The 27,452-nt window shown below is 40.2% G+C and overlaps 1 protein-coding gene across 3 annotated transcripts in view; it reads left to right on the forward strand.

Annotated features, from left to right (window-relative positions):
* The window catches only part of SNTG1 (syntrophin gamma 1), a 703,177-nt gene that overhangs the window by 622,244 nt on the left and 53,481 nt on the right, over positions 1-27,452 (forward strand). For 2 of the 3 annotated variants that reach the window (XM_053558928.1, XM_053558929.1), the window contains exons 15-16: positions 5,380-5,532; positions 10,032-10,124. The exons of the other annotated variant lie outside the window; for it this stretch is intronic. In XM_053558928.1, the coding sequence (XP_053414903.1) occupies positions 5,380-5,532; positions 10,032-10,124 (246 nt within the window). The remainder of the gene's footprint in view (positions 1-5,379; positions 5,533-10,031; positions 10,125-27,452) is intronic. 3 annotated transcript variants of the gene reach the window in all.

Here is a 27,452-nt window from a genome sequence, read left to right on the forward strand (position 1 = left end):
TGTATGCATCAGAAACTAAGCTAAAATTATGCGTAATATCTTACCTAATCCTATGAGACCAATTAATTATTTCCATTTTAACAGATGAGTGAAGGCAGGCAATCATTTTGCCCAAGATTACCTGATGCTAAAGGGAAAAGATCTGATTTAAATCCAGGCAACACCTCGGCCCCTGTAGCTCAGCGGCTAGGAGGGTTCGAACCTGGTTTGAACATAGCTATGTAGTCCCAGCTACTTGGGAGGCTGAGGCAAGAGCATTGCTTAAGCCCAAGAGTTTGAGGTTGCTGTGGGCTGTGACACCACACACTCTACCAAGAGCAGCATAGTAAGACTTGTCTCAAAAAATAAATAAATAAAAAATAAATAAATAAATCCAGGCAGCTGTCTCAAGCTACAGCTGGGTTCTTACCACCTCCCTATAGCAGGTGTGTGCATGTACAGGCAAGAGAGAGAGGGGGGTGAATGAGAAAACTGCATGAATATATAGAAATATATATATTACATATACATATATGTATTGCGAAGAGGCGGCCAATATGTAAAGAATATTTTGTAAAAAGTTTTGTAACGAATAGTTTGCAAATAAAGGTACATTTGGCTACAATTTCTCATTTTCCCTATGTATGATGACTTTATGGGTAACCTTTGGGACATCCTGTATTATAACTTGTATGTAACTCAATGATGTCTACAACCACTTGAAGAGACACTTCTCTTGAATTGTCTTAGACAGCTGAGGTTGAGATGCCAAAGAGGGAATCCAGCATCAGTTATTTTAAATGATTTATTTGAAAGAAGATCTTTAAAATAGTTGTACTAGTCACTTTTCACTAACTATCTGAGGTAGAAGCCAACCATGCTACTTTTTCTGCAGTTTCTCCTTCCTCCCAGTCACCTGCTCCAGTCTCTCTGGCCGTGGAGCCATTCAGCCTCCTTCCTGTCTGCCCTGCCACTCCCCAGTGGCTGCTCCTGGCAGTGCACTCCAGTGGATTTCTCAGTGGGACCACCCAGGCCTGCAGCCCTTAGTGGCTGCTCCTGGCAGTGCACTCCAGTGGATTTCTCAGTGGGACCACCCAGGCCTGCAGCCCCTAGTGGCTGCTCCTGGCAGTGCACTCCTGTGGATTTCTCAGTGGGACCACCCAGGCCTGCAGCCCCTAGTGGCTGCTCCTGGCAGTGCACTCCTGTGGATTTCTCAGTGGGACCACACAGGCCTGCAGCTCCTAGTGGCTGCTCCTGGCAGTGCACTCCTGTGGATTTCTCAGTGGGACCACCCAGACCTTCAGCCCCTAGTGGCTGCTCCTGGCAGTGCACTCCAGTGGATTTCTCAGTGGGACCACCCAGGCCTGCAGCCCCTAGTGGCTGCTCCTGGCAGTGCACTCCAGTGGATTTCTCAGTGGGACCACCCAGGCCTGCAGCCCCTAGTGGCTGCTCCTGGCAGTGCACGCCTGTGGATTTCACAGTGGGACCACCCAGGCCTGCAGCCCCTAGTGGCTGCTCCTGGCAGTGCACTCCTGTGGATTTCTCAGTGGGACCACACAGGCCTGCAGCCCCTAGTGGCTGCTCCTGGCAGTGCACTCCAGTGGATTTCTCAGTGGGACCACCCAGGCCTGCAGCCCCTAGTGGCTGCTCCTGGCAGTGCACTCCAGTGGATTTCACAGTGGGACCACCCAGACCTTCAGCCCCTAGTGGCTGCTCCTGGCAGTGCACTCCTGTGGGTTTCTCAGTGGGACCACCCAGGCCTGCAGCCCCTAGTGGCTGCTCCTGGCAGTGCACTCCTGTGGATTTCTCAGTGGGACCACCCAGACCTTCAGCCCCTAGTGGCTGCTCCTGGCAGTGCACTCCAGTGGATTTCTCAGTGGGACCACCCAGATCTGCAGCCCCTAGTGGCTGCTCCTGGCAGTGCACTCCAGTGGATTTCTCAGTGGGACCACCTAGATCTGCAGCCCCTAGTGGCTGCTCCTGGCAGTGCACTCCAGTGGATTTCTCAGTGGGACCACCCAGACCTTCAGCCCCTAGTGGCTGCTCCTGGCAGTGCACTCCAGTGGATTTCTCAGTGGGACCACCCAGACCTTCAGCCCCTAGTGGCTGCTCCTGGCAGTGCACTCCTGTGGATTTCTCAGTGGGACCACCCAGACCTTCAGCCCCTAGTGGCTGCTCCTGGCTGTTCACTCCTGTGGACTTCACAGTGGGACCACACAGGCCCCTTGTGTTTGTCTCTAAGTCCTAGATGATGCCTCGGTCTCTCCCAAGAGTACAACTTTCCTCTTCCTATATTCTCTCAAAGATGGTTTAGTCCCCCTCATTTTGTTTCCTTAGTATGTTAACCTCTATTGCACTGTCATAATGGTTTATATTATTTTTACATATTTGTCTCCATCATTAAACTGAGGCCCTGGTTCCTCACACTATGGGTTCCTCACAGCTCATTGTGTGAAGAATGCTTGGGTAACATTAACAAAAGGCATCAAATTAAGTTTTAAGAGATTTAAAGGTAAAGGTTTGCCAAGAGAACAGGAAATCTTACATGAATGTCATTGGAAGGTCCTATTGCAACATGAAATTTATGAAAAGAAAAAAAATAAAAATTTTCTGGCTAGTAATGGCATTGATTAACATTTTATATTAGAAAGGAAAGTGAAGGCCAATTTAATAAACCATAAAATTGGCAAAGTTTCTGGAAACTCTGCAGTATTTAGTTATAATTTTTGTGCCAATGTTATCAATTCAAAAGCTAATGTAGATGCTGAAATATCTGCAGTGAAAAGAAAGGGCATAGTAAAATTTGTGCAGCAGTAGCTGTCATTAAACTTATGTTCAAGTCCAAAATTCATAGCCAGACTAATGGCTCAGGGTCCTCCCCCATCTAGCTTCTCCCCACCGCCCCACTCTCTCTTGATTTCTAGATTCTCCCACTTACTCTTGCTTTGACCTCAGCTAATCTGTCACCCTCTCTGAAAGGATACCATTTCCCTCTGTATTTAGCATCCATCCTCTACTCATCTTCCCACCATGTAGAAGGTTACTTCCTAAAGAACATTGTTCTGGCTTCCCAGTCTATTTTGGTGCAATATCACATTATTCTTTTTTTAAATGACATTTTTCATAGTTTGTACTAACATATTTTCTTGTGTGGTTATTATCTGTTGCTGTCTTCCCTAGACATTGTGAGTTCCAAATTGCAAAACAGAACATTGAAACGTGCTTATCATTGGATTATATTCCCCAAAATGTTGTGCATCCATTTTTTTCTCCCTTCAGACAGAATAGGAAAATCAGTACCTACAAACACTGTGTCCTGCCCTCTCAATATCCTGAGTGTTGCTGCAGCAGCATCAGAGCTGAATTCTACAGCGTGGAGGCAACTGCCTTTCCTTAGCTCCCTCCCAGCAATCGTAAGAATCACAGTGAGGGGGCGGCGCCTGTGGCTCAGTGGGTAGGGCGCCGACCCCGTATACCGAGGGTGGTGGGTTCAAACCCGGCCCCGGCCAAACTGCAACCAAAAAATAGCCGGGCGTTGTGGCAGGCGCCTGTAGTCCCAGCTACTCGGGAGGCTGAGGCAAGAGAATCGCTTAAGCCCAGGAGTTGGAGGTTGCTGTGAGCTGTGTGAGGCCACGGCACTCTACTGAGGGCTATAAAGTGAGACTCTGTCTCTACAAAAAAAAAAAAAAAGAATCACAGTGAGAAAAGAGGAAAGTAGTCATTATTTCTAAAATTTTCCAAAGCAGAGGATTCCATCTAACATTTGGCAGTTTATATACCTACATATAAAAAAAGATTAAAGATATCAATGATTAACTTTTTGACAATTTTTAGTGTCCTACATATATGGAGTCATCAGCTGTTTTAATGATGGGGTATTTTTTGATAAATGCTGCCCTGGTTGCTCATTCCATTGTTTTTGTTTTTGTTTTTGGTTTGGTTTTTTTTTTTTTTTTTTTTGAGACAGTCTTATTTTGCTGCCCTCAGTTGTGCGTTGTGGTATCATAGCTCATGGCAACCTCAAACTCGTGGGTTAAATTGATACTCTTGCCTCAGCCTCCCAAGTGGCTGGGACTATAGGCACCTGTCAGATCACCCAGCTATTTTTTAGGGATGGGGGTCTCATTCTTGCTCAGGCTGGTCTCAAACTCCTGAATTCAAGCAATCTACCCGCCTCAGCCACCCAGAGTGCTGGGATTACAGGCATGAGCCACCGCACTGAGACCTGATTCCATCATTGTGTGAACATCGTCATGTTGACTTACACACATAGATTGCTATGAGCTGTGATGCCACAGCACTCTACTGAGGGTGACAAAGTGAGACTGTCTCAAAAAAAAAAAAGTGGAAGTGGTACACTCTAAAATGATGACAAAAAGTACAGTGTAGTAAATCTAGAAAATAGTAACACAGTCACTTGTTATCATTATCAAGTATCACGTACTGTGCAATTGTATGTGCTATACTTTTATTTGACTATTGTGTAATAGCTGCATCAACACTGGCATCCCCACAGCTACCTGGGTAATGCTTTTTACTGCAATGTTAGGACTGCTGCCATGTCACCAGGAGGTAGAAATTTTCAGCTGCATTTTAATCCTGTGGGGCCAGCATTGTACATGGGGTTGTGGGGGACCAAACACCCACAGGCAGTGTAGGACCACATTTCAAAGGCCATGTCTCACAGATGACACTAGGTTATCCCATTTCATAAATTCTTAATGCATTTTCTTCTTATTTTAACATCTACTCAATTGGAGGGCACATACATCTGTGAATCTTTTAGTTAAAAACTTCTGGTAAGACCCAGAAATTGTCAGTGTCAAAGTCATTCTGACCCACTGCAATAGAGTTACAAGGAAGGTAAATGTGCTTTTTTTAAAGCGGTAGAATTGCTGTAGCTGAGTTAGACTCATTTCCCTTATATTTCTCTCAAAGTATTTTGATGATTCTTTAAGTGCTTCAGAAATCAATTCAATTAAAACCTAGGATGCTTATAACGCTCTTTAAAATTTGCAAACACATTCACAAGAATTATTTAATTTCAACGTCTTGACAGTTCTGTAAGGAAGAGCAAAGATTGTGTGTCACCCCTTTGAACTGTAATAAGCTGAGTCTCCCGTGTTCAACACTTTGGTAGTTGTGTTCCTAGGCAGAGTTGAAGCCAGAAACTCTAACTTCTATTTAGCGGCCTGTTCCGGTGGGAAGACAGATGTGCTAGCTGTGGACTTTGAGGCCTGGAGTCTCGATTGCTGAACCATTTTTAGTGAAGACTCAATGTCGCATAGACAGTTTGCTTTTTTACTGTGGCATCCACCCTTGTTCCAGTTAGGAACAGCGGTGTTAGCAGTGCACAGGGATGGATGGATGTCAGCCTTTGTAACTCCAGGTTTTCACCAGGACAGTGACCTGCTGGACCGGCGGAAACACTGCTTCACTGTGCAGTCTGAGTCGGGCGAAGACCTCTACTTTTCTGTCGAACTAGACTGTGACCTGGCGCAGTGGGAAAGAGCCTTCCAAACAGCAACTTTCCTAGAAGTGGAACGGATACAGGTGAGGAGCTGTGTGACTATAACTCTGTGACACCCAGAGAGATGTGACCACTGCATTAGAGTTCTAATATAAACCCAAAGTGGGATGAAAACAGTGCCCTGATATTCCTCTTAAATACAGAGGGTGCAAAAAAGTGTTTCCATTTTAAGAAGGGAAAAATGTTTTAAGATTGTAATATTCGAGTCACATTTGACATCTGCAATTACAAGAGATAGAAGACACAGTACATAAGATAACAGGACTTGTCAGTATATATTGAGTATTACGATTTTAATACAGGTATTTTTTCTTCTTAAAATGTATGCACATTTTTTGGCACCCTCTGCATATTCCATGATTAGCCATTGCTGTTAAATGACTAGTAATACGGCTCTGAATTTTAATTAATTTAATTAATTTTAATGTTCCCATAATTTGATCATTCTAAGCCATTTCCTGGTACTCATCAAAACTATATTCTAATTTTAATTAGACACTGCTTTAGTTTTAATCTAATATACACAATGCTCTCATTTTAATTGTTTACAAGGTCATTTTCTGCTCTCCAAACAGGACTATTTCATTTCCAACCTCTTAGCTTTATTCACTTGTAATGCTCTTTGTCCTAGAAAGTCTTCTCCTTGACTCTGCCCTTCAAAAAAAATACAGTGTTTGAGACTTTTTCAAAAGATCTTATATCCACAAAGACGATGTGGTGTTCCTGAGATCCACGTGCCCTGCCCGCTGACTCCCATTCCCCCTTTCACAATGATCCTTCAAACTCTTTCCTCTTCCCAAGGCTGAACACACGGTCCCTTTCTTGTTTGGAGGGACTGCTCAGACACCCACTGTGGCTTGCAGTGGAATGATGAATGCTTGCCATTCCTTACACTAAGTCAGAGGTGGCCTGGGATTCACTGCGTTCTGCAAATCACAGGTGTCCAACAGATTATTTCTTTCTTTCTTTTTTTTTTTTTTGTAGAGACAGAGTCTCACTGTACCGCCCTCGGGTAGAGTGCCGTGGCGTCACACGGCTCACAGCAACCTCTAACTCTTGGGCTTACACGATTCTCTTGCCTCAGCCTCCTGAGCAGCTGGGACTACAGGCACCCGCTACAACGCCCGGCTATTTTTTGTTGCAGTTCAGCCGGGGCTGGGTTTGAACCCGCCACCCTTGGTATATGGGGCCGGTGCCCTGCTCACTGAGCCACAGGTGCTGCCCCCAACAGATTATTTCTTAAGTGAGAAGTCCATAGATCAAACTCCATAGAGCCCTGAGCTTCTGTGATTCATGAGACCATAGAATCTGACAGGCCCCCACACTTGGTTCTGTGGCTGTGAGAAAATAGAAAGGCTGTGGTGAGCTTGTCACACACAAATGGACTCACAGGGTAAGACATTGAACACACACAAGGGCGCTTAATTTTGAAAACAAATATGATAACCCAACATTTGACTATAATGGCAATTCGGAGGTTACAGTTTTTTCAACATAGTAAACTTATTTCCTTCGTTGACTACAAACCTCTATAGGCAAGACATCAAGTTGCATCAGGGTGATGTGACAATTGGGGACATGGACAAGGAGAAGACCCAGATTTCCATTGTTTTATTGCTCAATAGACACTGTTTAATAATTCTGCTTTTATTTTCATATATCCAAAAGAAGTTAAAGTAGTTGAAATATACTTTTTATAATTTAGCTTATAGAAACACCATTCAATAAAATACACTAATATCAAAAATGGAAAGGTGGAAACTATCTTAAATATTGTTTTTCCCAAGTGTCAATGACTACGACCATTTTAAAGTAATACAATATAACAACTGAATGATGGTTGACATATTGGTTATTTATATTGACACTGCTAGGTTTTTTTAATTAGTGTTTTGTTAGAATATTCTAATTCATGTAGAAACAACTGCATGGCAGTTTCTACATTTTTATGCCAACTTAAGATTCCTGAAGTTTAGAAAAGAAATAGAGATGAAATTTTGTTTGTGCTTTGTATTTTAATTCTGTTCTTTGAATCTGAACTTGTATTCTCCACACTGATGTTCAGCAAAACACATTGGACGATCTACTTATTCACAATTCCAATTTAATAAAAATGTTGGAAGTGAAAAGTAAAATGTTTGATGCCCTTTTAGCTTTTCATTCTACTGATTTTATAATTTCTTATTTACTATACCAGAAATCAGTAATCAATAGCCAAACACTTTGTTAATGTTATTTTTAAAATTCAAGGTGTGATATATCGACATGAAGAACCTTACATGTTTTTCTTCTATATTCTTGATATTTTACTGCCATTAAAATTAGTAGATAATTAAATAAGAAAGGACCCTAGTTCTATTGTGAAAGAGTCAGAAAGAAAATTAACAAATTGAATTTCAAAGTGTTTCTTATTTATTTGAATTTCCCCAAGAGAATAACTTTATTACTTTTTTCTTACATGAAACAGAAATTTTCTCTTTTTCTCTTTTATTAAACAGAAATTAAATAATAAACCAACTATTTTCCAATATTAAGCATATATTAAGTATATTCATGATATGTTATTAAGATTATAAGTTATAGAATTAAACTTCAGTGGGTCTCAATTTATAACATATCTGTTGGTTTTAGTTTAATGATCATTGATAAAATCTAATTTAGTTTGTAATCTAGTTTGCAGTTCAGCATTAGTTTGTAATGCTGAACTTTTTTTTTGATGCTAAAACTAGAGGATAAATGTTTAATGAGAATAAAGGGTTTCTACATCATCTCAAAGTACCGCCCCTCCTGCCGTATATATGCACAGAGTGTTTTTTAATTACAAAGGGAAAAAACAAAGGGACAAAATTTATAGTGAAGAAACCTAGACCCACTGCCGTAACCAAGCGACCAAAGTTAACATTAATGCCCCAGAGCAAGACCCTGGGTACGGTCCACTGTTGTTATCTAATCTACAGACCTGATTCTCATTTCATCAATTGACCTATCGTGTCCTTTATAGCAGAAGGGAAAATGCATGTTTTCTGGACTAGAATCCAATTTAAGACTATATTGTCTGATTTCTTCAGTTTCTTTTAATCTGGAGCAATTCCTTTACCTGTCTTTCATGACCTTGACTGTTTTGAAGAGTACAGGTTAGTGATTTTGTGAAATATTACTTAATACGGAGTTGATTATTGCTTCCTCATGCACACGATGTAATGCTGAACTTCATAAGAAAAATTTAATGCATTCTGCTAAATGTGTTATAACCTGGCATTTTCAGATTTGAAAACAGCAAACAATTAAGTCTAAATTAGAATGAAATTATATCGCCTTGAATATTCCTTGGTGCTGATAATAGTTGTAATAAAGTACTGACGAGCGATGTAAGCATACGAGATGTTCACGTGTTAAACAAATATAACTGCTCTTCAAAATGGACTTTTGAGGCCTATTATGTTCTCTAGTCTGCTTTTTGGAAAAATTTAACTCAAAGCGGATAATTCGGTATTGTTATAATGTTCTCATGCAAATTGGGCTTAAATGCATGAATATGGGTTTTTGGTGAAGGCAGCTAGACGCATTTAATCACAATTGCAGTTAAACTGTGATTCAATCAATAAATTTTATATGCAGTGTTGTAAAAATAAAAACAATATAAGCATTAGCATGAAAGATTTGCTTAAAATAGATAAATATCTCTCATCTTGTATGTGAATCACAAGGACTTTTCACCATTGGAATCTCACTATTGTTTGAAATTAAATGCAAATAAACTAGCCTATAGATATCTATCATGTTGTATATAAGCCCCAAGTTTTTATTTCATATTTGATTAGTATCCTCTTTTTTATATTTCAGCGTCCATATTTATTAGGCATCACAATATGTTTGTTATATATAAGGAAAGTTATAATCTGATCTCCATGTGAAAAGTCACTAGTTGTTAATTTGTAACGAATCAGTAGTTTTATACAAATAAGCAGGCAAGTGGTAAACGGCTTTGGGAAATAGCTTGTGCCATATGAAAGAACATGTAGAGATCTTAAGATCAAGGTGTCTCCTTTTGCCTCTGCTACCCATCTGCATGTGTGTGCCTGGAAGTCTTTTTTAATAATATCCATGGAATTGATAGGCTGAGAATTTATCTACATCATTAATCTTTAGAAACGATTTCTTTTGGTTGAATGAATTTGGCTACATGATATAGCAACTTAACATATTCTTGCTCATATGTAAATATTTTTATGCCATTTTCATTGTCAATGTAGCAGAGAGAGAATGACACCATGGAAAGACAAAGTTAGAGCAGGATTGGAAACGTGTCCCTGTCTGCCCTTTGAGAAGTCACAAAAACACAACAAGCAGCAGCCACTCTCAGCTTCTGTCCCATGAGCCTTAGGATGTTGATAATACTGTCTTCACACAATTACTGTTAATGTAAGGTAGATATGCTATGAAATGCTTATTGTGGGAGTTGTCACCGTCTTTGAGATTGACTTGCCATTTGAGAAGTAATGGCCCTTTCTGTTCCGTCTAGTGCAAGACCTACCCGTGTGTGCTGGAGAGTCACCTGATGGGACTCACGATCGACTTCAGCACAGGGTTCATCTGTTTCGATACCGCAACAAAGGTAATGCGTTTGGGTCGGCTGTGAGAGCTGTGCCGTGGGCATTCTGATTTAGGAACCGCTGAGATACCATTGAATTCCTCCCGGCATTCTAATGGGTTGTTGGGCGTCTAATTTAAGATCCTCATTTCTGTAATGGAAGGTAAATTATCATTCAAATAGTTTATGGAAAAAAGTTTGAATTTTTAATAAAATGAATGTAGTACAACAAAACATTTTAACAATGTTAAAATCAATATCAATCTATTTAGGATATCTCATTTCCTAAAGGTGTGCATTCATAATGGAGGGGATGTTTTCTCCCCCAAAAAATAATTTTGTTAAAAAGCTATTCTTTTATGATGATTCTGCATCAACAGCTACAACATAAAAATAAGAAAAACGTGTTTTCTAGTCGTTGTAGCTGACATTTTAGAATTACATTGTGGTGCGATTTGAAGTTTGAAGTTCCTACCAGTGAGGGCAATCTTTACAAACACGTGACTTAATGATGTTGTGCAAAATGGACAGGTGCCCTTTGCACAGTGAGGTGTCTCTGGGAGAGACACACGTTGGAGGAGGAACAGCGCCTTCTCAGCCAGTCACATCTGAAAAGTCCTATCCTTGGTGATTAAGAAGTAACACACGGCAAAGTCAAAGCATTGCAAAGCATCATCATCATTATTATTATTATTTTAATTGGAGGTGATGTTAAAGCTCAACTGACCCCCATCCAACTGCTAACCTCCTCCCCACAGTTGCTATAGTTTCTAAGTCAGCGCTCTGGTCACAGGAGGTCAACCTCTTCCCTCTCTTGAAAGACATCAATTCCTTAGATAAACTCCACTTTCCACTCTGTCAAAGTATGAAACGTAAATTGGCTAATTTGTTCCTTATCACTAGTTTTAAGGAATAATGAGTCATTTCCTACTTGGATACACATGTTTTATCTAGAAATTAAGGCTGAGGCAGGATTTTCTAAAGCAAATGTCAACAAAATAGGGCAGTGATACACGAGAGGCAGGGCGAGTCTGGGAGACCGTGGGCCATGTTGTCATTTTGGAAAAGGTGAGCATCTGACCGGAGGGTGGGGGGGGGTCCAGCTGCTCAGAGACCAGGCTATTCTTCTTTGCAACTCAACGGTCAAGATTATGATGCAGAAGTTCGTATTACTTCAAGAGGCCAGTATTTCATTTTACTTTAACATTGTGAAAGTATATAACACAGATATGCTGGCCATACTTGGTAATCCCCTGGCATAGCACCTTCGCATGGGTGCCAAAAGACTATTTTTGTAATTAAGAAATTTCAGATGACAGTGTCTCTGTTGATTACACTTAGCTGGAACTGTCCTAAACTTTTTCTAATACTAAAGACTTTCTTTTGATTCAAATACTCATCCAATCAGGATACACCTGTGAGTGTTAAATTAATAGATAAATTTAGAAATAAACTGATTGAATAGAAGTTGAAATATAACTTTGAAAAGAAAAAATCATTGCCAAGATTGTCACCAAACTCTATGGCATCCATGTGGAAGAGGCTTCCACTAGTAAGTGAGAGGGGAACAAGAGAGTTCATCTGAACACATTTCTCAGTAAGTCTGTTTTGAGTTAAGTCTAGTCTAACCCAAGTCAAGCTGATGTCCTGTTAACGTTGCCTATAAGGGGAAAATCATGACACCAGTGCCCTCTCCAACATACCTTTCTGCTTCTGCCCTAAGTGTGTCAGGAATGAGTGACTCAGCAAGGGAGTCTAAGGAAATGGCTGTTGTGGGAGTGAGGGGAAACTTGCCCTTTCCCCAAAAGTTTGCTGAAAGAGCAACTCCCAGGGCAGTTAGGTTTAGAGAGAGGGTCATTTCCTGTATGCATGGAAAGAATCACAGAGCCACTGCCACATGTCCCAGTGGGATCCAGAAACTTTTCTAGCCCCATTTTGTGGGGGGAGTATAAGGAAGAGAGGTAACTTTGTTTAGGGGCAGTACATGTTTGATAGGGCGGATGTTTGCATGGGGGAGACAGACTGACCTGTAAATGAGTCTCTTAGCAAATTAAATTACTCTAAGAGACAGGTATTATGTTAAAATGGTCTGGGCTGGTCAGGTTGCATTCTTGATCTTCTTTCCCTGAAACACCTTGGAGGGGAACGGAGGCCTTTGGTCTATTTGATGGATCTCTCTGGTTTATGCAGGTGGGGCCCTTCCAGGACCCACTGGTCTCTAAGGGCCTGAATTCAAAATACTCTTTACATCCGGGAGTCATATTTTGGGTGAAAGTTCCTGAACTCCTTCATTATGATGCCCCCTAGGGCAAACTACTTACTATGAAATGTGAGTTTAGTCAGCTTAAACTTGACACTTGGGAAAAAGGAAAGGCTCTGAGGAGTCACCGTTGCTTCTTCCTGTTTTCTGATTCTATCATTGGAGGCATCTAACTCAAAGCAATCTGAGGTTCAGGAGAGCATGAAAGGAATCTATACACATAATGCAGAGGGCTGTAGTATCCAGAGGGCCACTTGGACAGTTAAAGTGCTAGCTGTTGATAATTATAGCAGGACAGCAGCACAACAGCCATAAATGGAGAGAGTCCTGGGTACACATCTGCGCCAACCTGACTGCGAGAAGCCTGCCCCACTTCACTAAGGGAGCCTACAAGTAATCTTTAAATAGAAAAATGACAATTGTTATATGTAACTTCAAATGTCGTCCAACATTTTATTAAAAGAATTAAATAATATCTAGAGACTGTAAGTCATACTCATGCAGAAATTATCCTTAAGAATGCACTGAAAGTCCAGCAGAGTTGTGAAACGTTTGGTTGCAGGAGTGCTGTAAGTATTTACTGGATTCCTGTCATCAGTGGAGATGCACAGGAGGGCAGACGGTCAGTGTTGGGTGCTTAAGAGGACGTCGTGGAAGTTACTGTGAGATGGGAAGGAAAAATTATTCAGACCAATGCCTGTAAGTGAGGAAGGGCATAACATTTGAGGGCAGAGGAGATGAGAGGTCAGCTTTGCAGATAATTCAGATCCTGATTATGAAGAAGTCCTATTACAGAATTTGGATGTCATCCTAAGAGTCTTCGAAGTGTTTGAGAGGTAGGAAAGAAATGATCAGATGTGCATCTGACAGTATAAAACTAGTGGAAGAACTCATGATTGAGTGCGAGAGAGCCTGACGCGGCCCAGATTACACACCCTGCAGCTCTGCCCTCCGCTGGCATCCACCACTGCACGATGGCCTGAAAAAACCCTGTGCATGAACGGCAAGTCCTGAGGAAAACAGTGATGCAAAAGGAGGCTGGACACAGGATCATGGTATCTCCACAGCACTAAGACATGCTCAGCTGACTGAAGCTGAAGGTTCAAGGAGGGCCCAGGAGAGTCCACGCTGGAGAAATCAACTGGTCCACAAGGTCAGGGTCTGGGGCTTGGTTGACACAGATCTAATTTCTAGCCTGCAAAGATCACTCTGGCAGAGGCACAGATTCCACCGATGATGGCGGCAAGACTGAATTGATGGAAAGTTACGTTTCCCTGGGATGTCTTATAAGAATAACTTTCAAACTTTTAAAACCATGAAATTCTATAAAAAACAAATTTGGGGGCTGTGCTTTTTGTCTGTATTAAACGGATGAACTGGAGCTCTAATGGTGGCATCAAGGATGAAGGCTGTGCCACCCACTCATGCCGTGTCCTATTGCCATCCAGGAATCGCAGGCTCCAGCACGGTAACGGGAGCACTGGGAATGTTCCTTCTTTGTAAATGCACCTTGCAGTGAACGGAGCAGCATAAATCTGGACTCTTGCACCTGAGTGAAGGTATTGCTCATATCACTGCTATTTCCCTGTGGAGTGGGTGGGGCATCTGGAATCACTAAGTTCCTTAAAATTCTCCTAGCGTGATAATTCTTATTATTTTTTCAATGTTTTAATAGTTGAAATTGATAAATGCTGGAATTCTTAAAGAGGCTTCCTTGCTTCAGAAAACCTATGAGGCAGTACTGACCTATAGTATGTTAAAAAGATATATTTTTTAATTATAATGGGCTAACAGATCTATGAAGGTAATAACTCTGAAGTAAAATAGCAACATTCTAATGAATCAGCTCTATCGCATGTGAGAAGTGATTATAACAATTTTATGTTTTCTTCTTGTCTCCGTTAATAATCTACATTGAAGAAAAATTAAAGGCATTATTATCAGGGAAATGTAAAATTCATATACATGTATGGTGACCTTCATTTTAGGAACTTACATTCTGTTTAAGTTCTGCAACGTCAAACTTTTGCTCTCAAGAGGTCCTCCTGCCTCAGCCTCCCAAGCAGCTGGGAATACAGGGGCATGCTGGTTTTTCTATTTTTAGTAGAGACAGGGGTGTCACTTGCTCAGGCTGATCTCCAACTCCTGAGCTCAGGTGACCGACCCACCTCGGCCTCCCAGAGTGCTGGGATGACAAGTGTGAGCTGCCACACCAAGGGGCCAGCCTATTGTGACGTTTAAACAAAAAAATGGTTGGAAAGTGTGTTGCACAGTAAGAATCAATGTAACCCTAAGTGAAATCATTTCCTTTCAGTTTTTCAGAGTTTCTCTATAAAATTAGAGGACTGCCTTCTATTCCAAAATAATTGTGATTCAGAGTTAAATTCATTGTTGACTCACTAACATCTGTAATTCATGAAATATATCACTCTAAGTAATCCACTTAATCCATGGAATCACATTGGTTTCTGCAAATGTCAAAGTAAAATTTGAGAAGAAATTAATATGGTCTGTGCATGTATATTTACATTTTCACACATCCCTGATATGGCTTCCATAAACGGAAGGAGTGTTGAGTACTGTTTCTCCCAAAGGTGTGTGACTTTCATGTACTCGCACACACAAATACATGATATATTTGTTTGATTTTTTTCTGCAAAACATTTACAACATTATAACTATTATACAAATTCCATACTCTAAACCTCTCAAAATAGGATTCAATCTTCTAAATAAAATTTCAAGCTCTTTATTCTATACTATTTCAACTATTTCACATCAAAGATAATTATTATAAAACCAAAAGGAAAATTTGAAAATATCAAAATGAATGCTTTTGGAAATATCTTCTATATAAGTAGAAATCTTAAATATGCATACACCTATGTCATAGCAATGACAGTATTCGTATGAGCCACAGCAGTTTTTAAGAATGCCTTCGATCTTTTTCTAATTGTGTAAGTTACAGCTCTAAAAGACGGACCAAAACATCTACTTCATGACATTTTTATATTCTTCAGATGAATGATTTCTTTTTTGCGTTTAGGAAATGAAGACATTGCATGTATTGAAAAACAAACTCAGACATATAGGGAAACTATTGATTAGGTAAACATTTTTTTCTAGTCCTCAAGCACTTCAAAGAGATCTTTAAAATAAAGATTCAAAAAAGAGACATTAACCTATCTTCCCACAATATGTTACTTAGATGCTATCCATATAAAATTAAAATTTTCTGCCTTTTTTAATTCATTTCTTGAAATACAAGAACATTCACTAATGACAAAGTAATGTGAAAATTAACATACACTTTATGGCCCATATTTACAATTTAAAGTATATAAAGGACAAAAGCAGGTTAGTGTCAAAAAGCCTTTGGCTTACCATATTCTTACTCTTCAATTTTATATCTTTTTTCTTTTCCTTAATTATTTTAAATTTTTAATTTTACTGCCTTTTGTGGCTTTTGATATATTTTATTTTTATTTTAAACGTTTAATTTTACTGCCTTTCTGTGGCTTTTGAAAAAGTTTATTTTTTCTGTTTTTTTTACTATTAAGAATCTCTGACACCACCACCATCTTGAGTTTGTCTTTGTTGGGCTCATCAGTTTGGATTTTCATGAAAGTTCCGAAACTCACAAGTATTAACTGGGAATAACTATCCCTGTATTATTACCTACATTTATTACATTACGTTAATGCTCGCAGTATTATTCTAAAATTAAATGAGATAGCATGTTGAAAATAATAAACTCTGAAATGAAAGATACAGTTGCTGAAGTATTTCAGTAGTGTTTCCACGTTGCTCATAGTCCAGGGATCTTTCTTCAGCTCCCATTCTGTCCTTTTCTATGCACCTAGGAACCATCATGCCAGAGCACATGAGTGAGCCGCTGCTGCTCCCTGAACCTAACAGCTACAGGACCTCTGCAAATCACACAGCCATCATAAACCTCATTTTCTTCATCTCTATAGTGGACTCTCTATAGAAAGTGCAAATGGCACCTTTCTCAAAGGATTATGGTGACATTTTAATTTTATTTATTTATTTATTTATTTGGGGGGAGAGACAGATTCTCACTTTTACAAGGTAAAATGAGATGTCACTCGCCTCGTAGTTGCCATGTACATGTAAAATGAGATGTCACTCGCCTCGCAGTCGTGTACAACGTGAAATGAGACGCTTCTCACTCTCTGGGTGACAAGAAGTCACGCTGTGCCTCTGACACTGGGTCAATTGTCTTTTCTAAATCTCTTGGAAAAGCACACCAAGCGCACTGTGGTGCACGATCGTATTTAGACATGGTGAGCAGAGCAGGCAGGTTACTGGGGACACCGAAATGCATCTGCGACAGCTTCTCCCTGAACTGTGTGATCCTGTGGGACCCTCTCTGCCTGGCTCAGGATGAGTTCCTCCCCAGAAGACTCTGTGGTGTCACACAAACAAAGTTTTGGCAGTCTGGTGTCTGCCCCGAGAAAACTGACATATGAAAAAAACCCTAAATTCTTTGAGTAAATACAGTCTGGGTTCTGGCTGGAACAACCCCACATGCAGAGCCATGCCGGCGTGAAACAGGGACCTGCCCTTACTTAGCTTGAGCAATTCAGCCTCTCGGCTTCAAGCACTTGCAGTAGTATGGCCACGGCAACATAGTCTAAATCAAGATGACTCAACACAGAAAGATTACACATCCCAAAGCGATTCATTATGTTTTTAATTTAGTGGACACAATAGTTTACTGAGGGGTGCTTTTTTACCTTTGAGTCAAATGTAAACCATTGATTTCTAGAAATACATATTTCTTTGAATTGTAGAAATGTTATGGTATACTCATGGAAATAAAGAATAAACAATTGATTCATACTTATAAACGTCATAATTAAATTTTAGAAATCATATGAATAAATATGAAGGATAGTGCTGCTTCAACAATAAAAATATGCAGACACCTCTGTATTATTTGGCAGTTATTTAATAAAGTGCTCCATCTCTGTCCGTGGCCCAGCCAACAGACAAATGGGAGGGGAATGGAAATAGTGGCTGCTTCCTAGACTGCCCAGATGTATTGACTCAGATGCAGTGATCTCAGAAAACTCAGTCGTCTCACTGATGCCCTTGCTGCCCATTACGGTGGCCACTGTGTATTCAGATACTAAAAAAAGGTAACTAGAAAAGTTGGCTCTTACAGAGAATCGATAATATGAGTCATAACTGTGACTGAATTTTTATCACGTTTCCAAAAAAACAACAGTAGCAACATATAACACAAACACACACATATAACACTACCTATGGTTTAAAAATAAATATGTCCTTACAAATTCCTATGGTGGAACGTAACATGTAATGTGACTGTGTTAAGAGGTGGCGCCTTCTGGGAAGTGGCTGAGTCCTGAGTGCTCCAAGCTCATGGATGAGATTAGAGCACTCATGAAGAAGCTGAAGGGAGTGCCTAGCCCCTTTCAGCCTTCCTCTTTCTGTTAAGTGAGGATACAGCAGCAAGGTGTGATCTTGGAAACAGGGGGCAAGCTTTCACCCGACACCGAAGCTGCCTGCACCTTGATCTTGGAGTCCCAGTGTCCAGAACCTGGAGAAATACATTTCTCCTGTTCATAACTGGATCCAGTCTTGAGTATTGTGTTATGGCAGCAGGAATAGACTGAGATGCTCTTACAACCCAAGAAATACATTCTGACAAAACAAGTTTTTCTATGTATTTTCATTACATAAACAGCATATAAAATTTCCCCAAACAAAATTAGCATGTTAAGAATACCAAATAACATGCCATGTCTAATAGTATGGAGACATGACATATGCCAGTGCCTTATTTATTTATTTTTTTTGTAGAGACAGAGTCTCACTTTATTGCCCTCGGTAGAGTGCCATGGCGTCACACAGCTCACAGCAACCTCCAACTCCTGGGCTTAGGCGATTCTCCTGCCTCAGCCTCCCAAGTAGCCGGGACTACAGGTGCCCGCCACAACGCCCAGCTATTTTTTTGTTCCAGTTTGGCCGGGGCTGGGTTTGAACCCACCACCCTCGGTATATGGGGCCAGCACCCTACTCACTGAGCCACAGGCGCCACCCGCCAGTGCCTTATTTTTATTTATTTATTTTTTTTATTTATTTTGTTCTTAGAGATGGAGTCTCACTTCGTCTCCTTGGGTAGAGTGCTGTGGCATCACAGCTCACAGCAACCTCTAGCTCTTGGGCTTAGGGATTCTCTTGCCTCAGCCTCCCGAGTAGCTGGGACTGCAGGCGTCTGCCACAATGCCTGGCTATTTTTTGTTGCAGTTTGGCTGGGGCTGGGTTTGAACCCGCCACCCTTGGCATATGGGGCTGGTGCCCTACTCACTGAGCCACAGATGCCACCCAACCAGTGCTTTATTTTTACAACATGTATTTTGGACTTTCTTTTCAAAATTTTTAATTCATATAATTAAAATAAGCTCTCTGAGCATCAACTCACCAGACTGATATACTCTTAAGCTATTCTATAATCTGAATTTTAGAAACACCTTTTAACAGAACCATATTAATCTTCTTAATAAATTTCAAATAAATTCTCAAAGTGAAAACTCCTCTAAGTGGTTAATATATAAGATGTATGTATGTGTGTGTGTGTATATATATATATTTTCCCCATATACATGGAGGGAATTTGGGGGAAATAAATTTAGATGAAATTTGTTTGAAGGCGAAGCTCTGAGCTTGATTGATTAGACAATCTCATCTGATCTTTAATTTGGGCAACTGTCCTAAAGATAGTGCATTTCCCTTCTATCAGCTCCAGCTGAGACGCACGTCTTGTTCCACAGGACTGGACACAACCACATCTCCTGCCGTGCGGTCCATGCCGATGGTGTCGTTGTCTGTTAGTTTGGCTCTTTTTGTATTCCTATCTCATTTGTCAAAAGAAATCTGGCAACCGTACGACTTGCTTCAACCTCAACTTTCCCATTCGGTCTTGTAGAGAACTCCCAGTGACTGATCTGTGAGGCCTTCCTTCATTTCAGTTGCTGCCGTTACAACGTGGGTAACTCTCCTCATTTGGATCACGGCCTATATTCCAAGTAGCACCTCTTAATTTCTTTACTGAACACATTCTTACGGTGTGGGAATTGTGCTTCATGACCCTCACTCAGCAGCAGGAATAGAAAAACAGGTGCAGTCCCCGCTTTCAAGAAGTCTGCAGTCTAATGAAGGGGAAGGTTTGGGTCCGGCACCTTCATAGGGTGTGGAGAGAAGCTGAAGAGTCATGAGGACAGTCACATCCCTCCCGGTTCCGTCTTCCACACTGTTGACAGATTAATGTGGCTTGTAAGATGTGAATTTGGCCGTGCCGCCAGTGTCCCTTGTCACATCACCTCAGAGGCTTCCTGCTGCTTATATGACAACATCTCTGCATAACATACAAGTTCTTTCGTGCACTGGTCTCTGAGATTGGGCTTCATCTCCTGCTGTGTCCACGGTATTCAGTGGCTCAGGAGGACTCAATGCTTTACACATGAGCACATGATTTTTGCCCAGCTTGCATTTAGTCTTAATGCAAATCTTCATCCAGAAACACTATTTATTAGATTTCAGATTCTTATGAGGGTACACATGTTTAGGCTACGCTGTTTTCATTTCTAAGGTGAAGTTCAAGTTGTGGATGAACCCTTCACCCAAGGGGCGGGCTGCACACCCTCACATTGCGCACATTTGGTGAGGGTCCCCCCTCACCCTTCCTTCTACCCCTCTTCTCCCACCTTTCCCCTCACCCTCCCTAGACTAAACTTGTGTTTTTCTTTCATGCGGGCATGTAGTTTTTTATATATTGGTTTCATGTTAGTATTGAGTATACTAGATACTTTTTTTTTTCCTATTCTTGAGATACTTTACTAAGAAGAATGTTTCTACTCATCCAGGTAAACACAAATGATATAAAGTCACCATCTCTCTTATGGCTGAATAGTAGTCCATGGTATACATACACGTTCTTTAGGAATCTGACTTAGATGTCCCTTGTTCGAGAGCAGAGCATGGCAGACACTCATCTCATGCAGCACAATAGACTGCAATTGAATCTGACAGAGATAATCTACAGATTAACTCTAATCTCTTTGCCCAGGCATAAGCATTGTTCAAAAACGCAGAATCAATTCAATGAGTAGCAACCAATATATTGATGAATATAATATCACCAAAAGAAATAAATGGCAAACGTAAGCGTTTATCCAATTTATAATCTTTGAATAGTTCTTGTTTTATCCCTTTATCATCATTCAAATTTACAGTCATAAAATTAACATACAGTTGAAGGTCTGGTTTTAATGAAAAATGTAATAAATTAAAGACATATTTAAATAAAATAAATTTACATGAATTCAGAGAATGAATGGGAAGTATGAATATAGGTAAAAATCAATATCTCTTTAAAAATTTGTTTTCTAAATTTTATAATGATTATGAAAATCAGCTCCTTACTATCTTTGGGGCGTGGACAGTAAAAGAACTTGAGGGGGCATCTGGAGGGGTAGAAATGTGTGAGGTCTTGAATTCAAAATCGATTGCCTGTGCACATTCGTGTCTAAAACTCACTGAACTCTGCCCTGCGATCTGTGCCTTCCTCTGTGCGCAAACAATACCCCAGTTAAAAAATATATTGATTTCATAATGTACATTACTCAAGAAAGTCTTCTTGCAAAATGATTTTACATTGATGACATTTAAAGAAAACAAATATGCATTGCAATACTTTAAAAAAAAAAGTTTTCTAAAAAGTTTTCTAAAAAAGCTTTTTAAAGAGTTTTCTAATGGGTTTCTCCCAAATGAGCCTCCTCCCTCACAAACAAAAGAAATAGAGTTACTTATTAGAATAATATTAGCCTGGAATTCATTTCCAGGAGTGAAAGGTGAGATTGATGGAGGCAGGAGGTGATCTGTGCACCGGGGCTTCTTGCCAAAGCAGAGGGATAACGCAAAAGAGAAACAGAACTGTGCAGGAAAACCTGAACCCCGCTTAGCTGGGGACCCCGAAAGGCGGGCTTGTGGTTGTCATTGGCGCATGTTAGTCAAGGATCAAATTCCAGGTGGTTGGTGCTGGAGGAGGTATAAACAGACGATCCCTTCAAAAAATTTGTGTTATAATTTTTAACATGTTCAATGTTATGTATAAACCGTATAGATTGATCTCAAGTGTTTTTTACACTCCACGTAGCAAAATACCTTACTTCTATTTCTTTCAAAATGGTTAACAAACAGTGTTTAATAGACCTTCAGATGTAAAAGTTGCTTCGGTTTCTTAAAGAGGAATTTTTCTCTGGGGCATGAAAACAGTGAGCTGATAAGAAAACCTGATAAAAGATACACTGGGAATTTGGGGGCTTATTTTTGTTCAGCATGCAAGTTTTCATGATCATTACTGCAATGATGCTAACCATTTACATATTATTAATGAATTACGTTTTTTGAATGGTCTGCATCTAAGGAACTCAGAGCTAAGGAAGGCTTTTGCTCTTTTGTTTTTTTTAATTAGTGTTTTTCTCTTCCCACTGAAGTGCTGTAGCTCACTGGCATATCCAAACTTTAAGCCAATTCTAACAATAGATCTAACGCAGATGAATGGCTTATGGGAACCTTTTTACTTATAGAGGGGAAGGCAGTTTAAAATAGCAGCAGCGGTGTTATTATGAAGAACTGATGACTCAGAGCACATTGTTTGAGTAAATCAGTAAATTACTTTTCTGGGTTTAGTGTCTTATTCTAAATGGGATTCCGAGTCTCTCCTCTATTTTAAGGAAGGAGTCAGGTGTTTGCAATAAAAGTTCATTTATAGTCGTGCTCAATAAATGGGCCCCTGATGTTTAGTTAGGAAAATAATTATAGAAAATCAAGGAGGCAGGTTGGCATAAAAGAAGAAATATGAAGTGTGGAGAATGACAGACGTGGTTTAGTTCCTACTTCTTGGCTGTGGGTGTTGTGAATGTGGATGACGCTTCCTTAATTGCGTATCTGATTAATGGCAACTCAAGCTACTGTTAGAGATAGCGTATGAAAGAGCCAAGCACGGTGTTATGCTCATGCTAACAAATAACAAGGTGAGACTCCACTGCGGGGATGCGGCAGACCCTCAGAATGCTTTGCACACATAAAATGAAGCATTTTCAGATGAGTTAAGGTTTGTGCATGTGTCCACCCATCACATGATTCAGCATCAGGAATGAATAATGGGTTACTTACATGTCTCATTTCCCTTACATGAAAGATGCTGCTTGATAAAATTTCAATATTTCATCTTCCACTGCACATGGCTTAATCATTATTTGTCATCATATGATGTAAACACTACTATCTGGTTAAGAAGATTGAGCTTAAATTGTGAACCCCAAATGGGCTTGCATTTGAGCTTCTTTTGCATTTGTCTGTTTGCGTGCACCATTGTAAAAAAAAAATATGGATCTACTCCAGATAGTAGCTCATAGGCAATGATTAATGTCTGGAACTTACGTTTCTCTCAAATTCTTTACTTATGAAAGTATTGATCCGGTTTGGGTCTATAGTTCCTACAGCTCTCTGTTGCAATCTTCTGCGACTCTTCTTGGGTGTCGGAAGTGCTGCCCCCACTGTCCTCCCTTTCCATCTTTCTTTGTAGCTTTTATGTACGTCAGATGTTTAGTCATATTTTTAAAGGCCAGGTAGATTTCGTATTTCCCATTTCACATAATCATCCAAAGGATACCCTAAGTCAAACACTGTTTTTTGACTGTCAAAATCAAAAAAGTTTACAGAGGTCCATAAGGCATTTTGGGTCCATTATCACAATATGTATCTTTCTTAAATATTTTATTTCAGAGTACATATTCTATCATTGCATAAAATATGCTGCATGGAGGGAGAGGCCTGGTCAAACCTTGTGAAATGACTTTCTTTTATAAAAACGTTCTCAGATTTTGTTGTGCTTATGAGGCTCATCAAACATACTGGGCCACATTTGCCTTCCTTGTTCTAGGGGAGCAAGTGAGAGATGGTCAAGTCCATAGAAAGACTTGGGAAAGTAAAAATCTTGCCAATGATGGCATATCATGACCATTCTGGCCAAATTTTAGATTTCAAAAACATTCATTGATTTCTCCATACATTGCAATTAGGGGTTTTTTTATTCCTCTTTTCCCCTCCTTTTAGACTTGATGTCCATCAAGTTCAACAAATTAAGATGACTGGTGGTAGTAGGAATTGTCCTATCTGAAACCAAGGTCCTTTGGGTGAAGTCTTGCAGAGGAGGAGGACCTGGGCTGGCACGACAGGAGATATCACTCACTGTCCACTCAAGGCTCACCCTGTACCTGTTGTCCCAGCTGTTGGGGAGGCTGAGACAGGAGAATGCTTGAACTAAGAGTTTGAAGTTGCAGTGAGCTATGATGACACCACTGTACTCTAGCCTAGGTACCAGAGGGAGACTCTGTCTCCAAAAAAAAGAATCTCAGAAACCAGAAACAGGATGGTCATTAGTGGCTTTGGGAGATAATAAAGATATCACAGACATTAGGGGAATAATCACAAACAAAGCAACACAGGTACCACATGAAAGATACTGTGAAACTGTGGTTATTGGAAGGCTTGATCTCTGGGAAACACACACACATTTTCCTGTGCTCTGAGTTACCTGTCATTCTAGTTGGATGTTGGGACTGTCTGTGGCTAATGAGTAGGGTGACCTTGCAATTTATTGTCCCAAATGTGGCAATATATGTTTATTAGCTAATAAATTGGTTTCCTGATATGACTTCACCTGTAAAATTGTTCTATTAAGAGTTATTTTTAGAAGGCTGTCATGTCTAAAATGCAAACATGTATGAGGCACATTAAAGAAAAATTGAGAGACATTTGTATTGATTAAGCTTTAAGACAGAGAATAAACATGTTTGTTACATGGTCTTCAGTAGAGGATCACACAGCTTGTTGATATGCAATTACAAATTTTATATTCACCAAAATCAATTCAAGTACACTTTAGTTACATATGTTCCTTAATTTAGGAGAATTTGATTTTACTATAACACTGCGCTCTATCAACAGTACATATTCATATGGTCAGTGCTATAATAAATAAGCTGACCAATGATAAGTAAAAGTCTTAGATGAATTTATGACAGATTTCAAAATAAGAGAGACATTTCAATTTTGAAAGAATAAAATTTCTAAAACTTTGCTAGAAATCTGTAAATGGAATGAACAAACAAACCAGTTATTAGAGTAACTGATTTTTATTTGAAGCATTGATAAAAAGCTGATGCCACTTAATTGTTTGCGAAGTTCTAGTGGTAATGGAGACATATCAATATGAATTGTCTCATTTTGATACATAAATAAGAAAATGTGAAATCCAAAATGAACACATTTGTTTTGTAGACAGCGAGTCCTTTGATCTAAGTAAAGAGTTATGCATAAAGAATGATTCGCAAATACACTTTCTCCATCTAAATATACACAGTATTAGATCAACTTATTTGGGCAGTGTTTGCTAAGTAACTATTAGTCCTGTATTTTAAACAGAGGCTAACTATATGATTTATTTGGCTGTTATGTGGTCAGTGATATCTTTCTTCTCACGTGGCTGGGCGAACTTCATGAAACATTCTGTACAATTGCAAACTTGTTATCAATTTTTTTATTTACTAAAATTCACTAGTTAATTTTTCACAAAATGCTCACTATTATTTTATTTTTTAGTTGAAATAATCTCATGCATCTTTTAAAGACTCCAATCTGTAAAATAGTTTCATATTTAAATCATACAATAAATAACAAAACTTCTTAGGCGTCTTCAGATTACTGCCTACAAACCCTGCAGAATGACCAGTCACCCTCTGTTTCCTGCACCTATTTCATCTACACGCCACCTCTGATTTCTTCTATTTTCCATGGCCCGTTACTAGGCGACAGGTCACAGCAAGTGTGTTGGTCCACAGATAACAAAAGTTTTCATGTACTTCTCTCACTGCAAGAGACTGAAGAACAAGCTGTCTTTAAGCACCTGCTGGCCAAATGCACTTAATTTTGCCAGCGAGTACCAGGCCTGCTCCATTCATGCTGACCCAGTAGAATATTTGCTGATGATATGAATGCTGATGAGCAGACACAAAGCTGGTGCAAGGGAAGCTGAGTCACAGAAGGGAATGTGCCTCCTCCACTCGCACATCCTGAGCAGGCCTGGAGGACTGGTCGTGTTATTTGTTCCTCCACACTTTAGACAGAAATAAAGTTCTGCTTACTCTATTCCCTCCACATCCTAACCTATAACTCAAGTCTTCACATTCTATCCTCCTTTAAGGCCAAATGGTGTGTGTTTAATGTACATCCTACACATGAAGATTTGACTTCCTAAACCCTCACTAACACCTGACCAGCAGCTCCTCACGGCACGGACATCCTACACTGAAAATGCTCTCACTGAAGTCATTAACAGCTTTGTCATCCTTCATTTCTTAAAATTAAAAAATAGAAATAGCACATTGTCATTCTATCACACAAAGTGTTGTAGAGCAGTTAATAAGGGCACTTATTCCACCTCTAGTGTATTTTTGAAAAGCCTTCCTTGAGGAAGTATGATATTGCTGGAGAGGAAACTTAAAATGAGATACTAAGTAGCCAAAGTGGACAGACTCTCCAGCAAGATCCCTAAGGCTGCAGGGCCAGCAGGGGCAGCTGGCAACGTGAAAGTGTTGGGGAAAAGCATTGAGACTGTGAATTGTGTGTACCAGTAGTAGCATGGCTGGAGCAGAGTGTATTTGAACGTTGACATCAAAATATGAGTTTAGAGATTTACGCAAGGGCTAAATCTTATCTTCGAGGATCTTCCAAAACCCGTGTTTTAAGAAGGGTTTAAATCTGATGAAACTACCCTTGAAAGGCATTTTGTAGCAGAGGAAAGATCATAGCTACAACCAGCTCTAAATCGATCTTTTGATTCTTTGATGCATGTGGTTTGCCCCCTGGGGACACAGAACAGTATGCTGGACCGAAATTCAGGGTATATACCACACCCTGGGAATTGTGTCCCTCTTCTGGATGACTTATTTAGCTATATTTTAAGAAGCCAGTGAGCGGTGCTCTCCTGCCCAATGCTCCTGGGTGATTCAGCACTGAGTGAGACACTAGAGCCCATGGCTGTGTCCCGCTCTTGCGTATCTTTTTTTGTTGCTTGTTTTTTCTTGTAAGATGAGTTCCTTGGTATGGGTTAAGTTATGAGCATCCCTGAAAACACTCCGTAGGTCCTAAAATGTTGAGCTTTTATGACAGGAAAGACAAACCCATGGCCAGAATGTATGTTTTTCCTGCCTCTCTGGGGTGAAGGGGTCCAATGCCATCAATCTGTATCATTAACTGGGGAACATTGGTGACATCCTGAATGCTCCTTGTTGATTGCTGTAGGTAACAGTTGGATAGTGACCTGTGGGAGAGGCTGGGTTCCCCTTGGCAAGTGGGGCCCCATTCTGTTGGGATCATTTCTGGACTCCTTTAGTTCAAACATCTTTTATTCCAATGCCAGAGGCTGGCTGATGTAAAGCTGCTGAAATATTATGTGTATTTGGGTATTATGGCACCCTTGGACCCCTTTGCTCCTAATCTTCTGATTTTTCTTATCCTCTATATCCCTGACTAAATGAAGTCTCTCACCTCTTCCTGTGAATCCAGGTCTATTTTCATCTCAGGTAACTTGTGTTTGTGCAAAGCAGATACCTAGAAGCACTGCCCAAGCTTCAGTGCAGTGGCAGAGTTTTCTCCTCACTGCTGTATATGAGAGTCGTCTAACACAGAGAATGTTGTGTAGTAACTTTCAATATTCAGCTTGAACTAACACACTGAGCTTCTCATTTTGTAAAGAATCTCAGCCTTTTTGTCCTAATTAGGCAGCCATAGGGACTATTCCCATGTGGCGTGTCTGTGAGTTGATGAGGTGGTGCAGGTCCTAGGCTGGTGATGAGATTTGGATCGGGCTGCTCGCTGGTGCAGCTTGCTTGTCCTCTGGCTCTGTTCATCCCTGATCCTAGTGAATCAATTACATCTTACAACTTGTTTTTAATAGACCTGTCACACATGAT

Source organism: Nycticebus coucang, chromosome 13, assembly GCF_027406575.1.
Source record: "Nycticebus coucang isolate mNycCou1 chromosome 13, mNycCou1.pri, whole genome shotgun sequence".
NCBI lineage: Eukaryota > Metazoa > Chordata > Mammalia > Primates > Lorisidae > Nycticebus > Nycticebus coucang.